Raw genomic sequence first — 6,898 nt, forward strand, 5'->3', positions numbered from 1 at the left:
TAGCGCCGCTCTGCGACTTCTAGTTTCGGAAGTGATAGAGTTTGAAAATATGGAGACAGACAGAAATAGTGAGTTTTATATATTAGATTTAAACTTCATCTAAACTTAAATATAGAGTAAAAATGACGATGAATTTTACTAGTTTTACTTGCATTTTTTGTTACAGGTATAAAAAAAGTTAGTGCCATGCCTAATACCAATGAGTTTTACCTAGAATGAAATAGATTTTCGAATTTCGATCTTATAACGAAGAAGCACTCGAACTACCGTTCTATTAAAAATACAAGTGTTAATTATTTAGCACTTCTAAGGAGTCGTGCATATTCCTAAGTTCAACAGAAAGATTCCCGAGTTCGACAAGACACACGTGAAGAACGTCGGAGGTTATGTCGACCGAAACGTTGTGCAAATAACACTCAAGATGAAAACAGTAGTCTGAAGAATCCAAAAAATACGAATAATCAATCCTCATCCAAAAAATTCAGAAACGTAATTAAAAATTCCTAAATCATTGACGAGTATATTTTAAAATATCTGTTTGCTGTTAAATTTGTTCGATTCGATTAAAACTGATTTCTTTGTGTTAATCTTAACAGTTTATTTTTAGCTTAAAAAAGTTTTTTTTGTTTTTTCCGAATGTGTGTGCGCGCATGCGTGTGTGTAATACAATTTTAAAAGTATGAAAGTATTTTTTATGCAAGTGAATGAGAAAACCAACATGGCCGCCAGCGATTAAAATATTGAATTAATCTTCGATTTTAAAAATTTTAAAAGTAAATTAGAATTTTATTTCTCGACAAAAAGGTAAAAATGACTAAAATATGTTTTTTAAATCGGCTTAAAGAAAAGTAAAAGGTTCATAAAAACACACGCCGTTTCATTAATCCAACCACTAATCCAAAATCCGGACAACGATAAAAAAACAAAAACAAAAAAAAAAACACACACACACAGAGGAAAAAGTGCTCAACGTGAATGTAACAGTACGATTAAAATTGGATGCTTTTGTAGAATAGTAATAGTTTGATCTAACGCATTTCAGGTGGAAACATTATTACGTTCATAAGTGTCATGTCGAAATTAGTACATTTTCAACAATTACTAAAATTATTCAGTGGAAGATGTGCAGGGTGTATTTTTAAGAAAATATCGTTCACAATTACGTTCTGAGATTTTGTGTTTAAAAATTGTTAAGATGGAGTCGACAGAGCGATTATTTTTTTTAAGTACGTAGTTTTAAGCAAAAGCAATATTACTTAATTATCACGTCGAAAATAGCAATATATTAAAAAATTACGAAAATTCATCAAATAGAACAACTTCTATTGTGTTTTTAGTAAGAAAAAGTCTATCACTATGTTCTAAAACAGTACGTCACCCATTAAATGGCGAAAAGTGAGATAAGTATGTCCCCCGTGTTCGCAATCTCCAAGGTGTTCACATCTAAAGAAAATGCAATTTCCCCCAATTTTCTGTAAAAATTACTCTTAGCTATAGATAATTTTCTACTTGATGAATTTTCGTAACTTTTGGATATATCATAATTTTCGATATGAGAATTAAGTAAGTACTGTTGTTTTTGCTAAAACCACTTATTAAAAATTACGATCTGTCAACTCTATCTTAACAAACACCAAAAATGGCGAATTCTTACTTCCAGTCAAGGGAGATAAGTCAGTTTGTCATACTGAATTGGCTGCACAATGCTTTCACATTAAAAACATACGATAAAACTGGATAATTCGATAATTTCTATTTTTACTTGTAATAATTTTTCTACTAGATCATTTTTCGTAATTTTTAAAATCTATACAAATTTTGACATAACACGTAAGTACGTAATAATATTTAATCTGAAATGTGTTGGGTTTGAACATCACCAATCTACACAAGCAAAGCACTCATTTTTTAAAAATGTTATTTACGGAACCCTTAAAGCTCAATTTCGCCTGAACTTAATACATGAAAATGTTTTATTTATTATTAATTTTATTAATTTTATTGCTATCCAACCTTTTTCTTTGAACGAATCATTCAAGGTGACTTTTAAATCAAAACTGACGATCACTCATATCAACCTACTCATCACGTAATATCTACGTCATTGCACATCATAGAAATTAGACCCCGCCCAATTATGTTCCACAGTTTCTTGTGTGTTTCAGAGAAGATAAATTATTTTTATTACTAAAAAAAGAAAGAAAAAAATAAAAACAAAACAAAAACAACAACAAAAAACATTGGGGTTTATTACAATCCACAGAAGTACGAAAAAATCGTCAAAAACAAACATATAACAAATAAATGTCATCAAAGGTAATATAAGTTACTTTTCTATCTAACGGAATAAGTTTTTAGTGATTTTATTCAATGTAAAATATTTATTTGGTTAAAAAAACAATATTGAAAACTGCTGGAGAACACGAAACAATCACAACGGCGTCTCTTGATATATTTGCGGCCTCTACAATCACTTTAAAATAAGAAATAATTCAAAATGGTAGTAGAATTCTACTCAATAAATGTTACCGTGACATTTATTGGCTCTGTTTCTACCACTGTTTTGATTTATTTCTTATTTTGAAGTGATTGTAGAGACCTCAAAGATGTAGAGAGTCATCACGGCCATTTTTTGTTGTTCTCCGGCAGCTTTCAATATTATTAGGTTGACAAGAAAGTTATTGCGGAATTTTTAATTTTGATTTCAAATGATGTATTTTCAAATAAGTTTTCTTTAAAATATCTTTATATATGATTTTAAAAAGCGTTTTTCGCTCTATCTTATCGTTTAAATTACAATTATTTTAAAACAATTATGTATTCTTTTCAGAACGTTGAATACAAAATAGATAAAAAGTAAATTCACTCAATTTTCTTATTTCAATTTAAGCTAGGCCGAAAATATGCGGAAACAGCTCGAAATATCAGCGAAGCGTTTGACCCAGGAACTAGTACTGAACGCACAGCACAATGGTGGTTTAAGAAATTTCGTGGCGGCGACGAGCGTCTTGAAGATGATGAGCGTAGTGGTCGGCGATCGGATTTTGACAACGATCAATTAAGAGGCTTTGTCAAAGCTAATCCACGCACAATATTCGAGAACTTGCTTCTTCTGAATTAGACGTAACGTATATGACGATTTCTAACCACTTGAGAGAGATTGGAAAGACAAAAAAAAAATTGATGAATAGGTGTCTCACGAATTGGACGACAGCCAAAAGTAACGCCGTTGTGAAGGGTCATCTTCCCTTCTTTTATGCAACAAGAACGACCCGTTTCTCGACCGGTTTGTGACTTGTGATGAAAAATGTGTTCTTTACGACAACAGGCAGCGCTCAACCGAGACGAAGTTCCACGGCACTTTCCAAAGCCAGAGTTGCACCGACCGGTCTCATCCATTACAGTTTTTTAAATGCAGGCGAAACCATTGTACTGTTAACAAATGGATGAAATGCATCAGGAACTTCGACAACAACACCCAGCATTAGTCAACAGAAAAGGTCATATGACAATGCTCGCTCGAACGTTGATAGATCGACCCTGCAGAAGTTGAACGAATTGGGCTACGAAAATGCCTCATCCGCCGTACTCTCCAGACCTCTCAATTACCAACTATCACTTTTTCAAGCATCTCGACAACTTTCTTCGTAAGAAATACTTCAAAAACCTAAGCAATATACAAAAACTCCTTCAGCGACTTCATCGCCACCAGAACGAAAGATTTTTACGTTCCTAGCCTAAATACACGTGTTTTGCGTTGGCAAAAGTGAGTTAATTCTGATGGTGCATATTTCGATGAATTACATTTTTTAGCCGAAATATGCTCATCTGAATTTAAAAGTTAAAAACCGCAAGACCTTTCTTGTAAATCTGATACTTGTTTTTCGAACTGAAAAAAACATTTTACATTAAATAAAAACACTAAAAACTTATCCACTTTATAAGAAAAATAACTCACTGGCCCTTTATAACATTTATTTGTTATATATTTGTTTTTGACAACTTTTTCGTACCTCCGTCGATTGTAAAACAAACCCAAAATCTTGGATACAAAAGAGCACAAATGAACCATAATGTTTGATTAATTGCTTAAAAATCTATTTCGAATAATAAAGTTATATGAATGAAACACAATTTAGCCATTTTAAAATAATTTCTTTCCGAAATTCCTTCCCGTAAACTAAAGATAAGTATATTTAAAATGTGTTAACATAACATGAATAAACGAAATAAAAATATGGCGACCGAATTTGACCGGATGTCGTGTAATTTCGCATATTCAACACATTGACACATTTCAAGCTTTTTCATTTCAAGTTTACATGCAAAATACAAAACTGATTTTTTTTTTATTGAAGTAATCCCTCATTTAATATTAAATACGAAAACGAAACATAAAACAATTTTAATTTTTTGTCATTCTGTTCTAGCCGCCATCTTTAACGTTTGCAAAACTTTAAGCATTTTAAATATTAAGTTTTACAAACTTCAAACTTTTATAATATTAAGTTGTACAAACTGTTAAAATTTCAAACATTTTAAATATTAAGTTTTGCAAACTGTTAAAATTTCAAACATTATAAATATTAAGTTTTGCAAACTGTTAAAATTTCAAATATTATAAATATTAAGTTTAAAACTGTTAAAACTTCAAACATTTTCAATATTAAGTTTTGCAAACTGTTAAAATTTCAAACATTATAAATATTAAGTTTAAAACTATTAAAACTGCAAACATTTTCAATATTAAGTTTTACAAATTTAAAATTTCAAACATTTTCAATATTAAGTTTTACAAACTGTTAAATGTAAAAGTTCAAACTATTAATGGGTGCTTGTACAACTTTTTATTAGGATTTTCATGTTGAACCCATTATTACGTTATCTCTTGTGTATTAAATTGTTAGATGAAGATAAAGAGTAGTTTAAATGACTTTCTAAATAAAAACATTTCTGCACGATCCGTAAACTGCACAGATACCTATTAATGTTTTAAAAGGTAGAATATTAAGTTTTTAAGTTGAAAGTGGCGAAGCGAAACATGCCCTTCCCGCCTTCTCATAAAATTTGAAATTCTTAATTAAAATAAACACTACTTCGTTAATTTACGTGCTTTTTGGAATATGACATTTTCGTTTCGTGACGAGTACGTACATTATAAATATCTTATGGAATTTTTAATTAGGTTGAATTTTGGACAAGTACCAAATATTATTTGTTAGGTTTAAAAAGGCAGTACGGCAAAATTGTTAGGTTTTAAAAAGGCAGTACGGTAAATTTATCAAGTATTTTTTAACAAGAAAAACAAAAGATTTAAAGGCGAAATATCTCGTCTGCCATTTTCCGCTTAAAGTGAACGGCCAAGGGACACAATTCAACACAGTCATCAAAATAATATCGATTGGAAATCGTTTATTGAACAAATTTTATTTTATTTTACAAAAACAAAATAATTAGATGAATTTAATTTTTTTTTTGCGTACTTTTATACACAAAATTTTTGTGCAATTATAATTTATTAATATTTAAAGAAAACTGGAAAACTCCGAAACGACTTCATATATATATATATATATATATATATATATATATATATATATATATATATATATATATATATATATATGTGTGTGTGTGTGTGTGTGTGTGTGTGTGTGTTAGCAAAAGTACCCGTCGTTGACTGGGTTAAAAAACAGCCTACAGAAAATGGACTCTGATTTATTAAAGTATGATAGGTTATGAAAAGGAGGGGTTGTAAAGAGATAGCTTTGAATTTGGGGGTATCAAAACCAAAGCAAAATATGATGAAAGTAAAAATAAAATAGATAAACCCCATAATTTATTATACCATACCTGTTCACACTGAAACACTTATCACAATATTCTGTGGATCTATATTAAAAAAACCTTGTTAAACTTTGTGACATATTTCCATTCTATGGAGGTCAGGTGCGAACGAACACCCCATAATTTTATTATACCATATTTCTTCAAACTGAAACATAATTATCAAAGTATACTTACGCAGATAGATATGAAAAGCCTTTATCAAATTTTGTGCATATTTCCATTCTATAGAAGCCAGGCGCGAACGCAGACTCCACAATTTTATTATACCATCCCTATTTAAGTTAAAACATACTTATCAAAGTATTATTATGTACATCTATATCAAAAACATTTGTAAATGTTTTCTTTTTAATTTTTAAATTTTTTATTTCCATACTTTGTGGACCAGGCGCGAACTCAGACCCCACAATTTTAATGAACCACCGTTCTGCCAGATCAAACATAACCATTCCTGTGTCTCGATACATCGTCTATCATTATATGTAATCAGTTTTTTAAAATAGTCAACCATATAGAAGCCTATTCGTGACCAGACGCACACACACATTCAGTTTTATATTATAGACACACACACACACACACACACACACACACACACACACACACACACACACACACACACACATATATATGAGTAAAAAAGATTAAAAAATAAAATGACATTAGAAACTTTATTGCATTATCAAATCAATAAAGATTATACAAAGTGAAGTAAATGAGAAACCTTTTTAAGCCATGGCATTTCGAAGTTAAATGCTTATCAAAAGAGGAGAAAAAGTCGGCATTATACAAAAAAATTAGGATAAAAAGACAACACCGACTTTAAAAATATGTTTACGTTAGATAATTACGTTTTAAAAGTTTGTCAACAAATTAAACTGCAAATAATTACGATTTTAAATTAAAAAATGTAAACTTTTAATAATAAAGTTTTAAAATTTCCTATAGGTCAACTATCCTATAATACCGAAAATTGGAAAACGTAAAAGCAATTAAAAATCAATTGTATCTACTGACTTTTTTGTGTCAGCGTCAACTAAAAGCAATT

The 6,898-nt window shown here is 30.0% G+C and overlaps 1 protein-coding gene across 1 annotated transcript; it reads left to right on the forward strand.

The window, feature by feature from the left end:
- Positions 1 to 1,709: 1,709 nt before the first annotated feature.
- LOC145282761 (histone-lysine N-methyltransferase SETMAR-like) lies at positions 1,710 to 4,134 on the forward strand. Its single transcript, XM_080132257.1, has 2 exons — positions 1,710 to 2,316; positions 2,891 to 4,134. Exons 1-2 carry the CDS (start codon positions 2,305 to 2,307, stop codon positions 3,119 to 3,121), a joined length of 243 nt encoding a protein of 80 aa, XP_079988383.1. The 5' UTR covers positions 1,710 to 2,304; the 3' UTR covers positions 3,122 to 4,134.
- Positions 4,135 to 6,898: the final 2,764 nt, after the last annotated feature.

Source organism: Euprymna scolopes, chromosome 1 (genome assembly GCF_053919585.1).
Source record: "Euprymna scolopes isolate OS-2025 chromosome 1, ASM5391958v1, whole genome shotgun sequence".
Lineage (NCBI taxonomy): Eukaryota > Metazoa > Mollusca > Cephalopoda > Sepiida > Sepiolidae > Euprymna > Euprymna scolopes.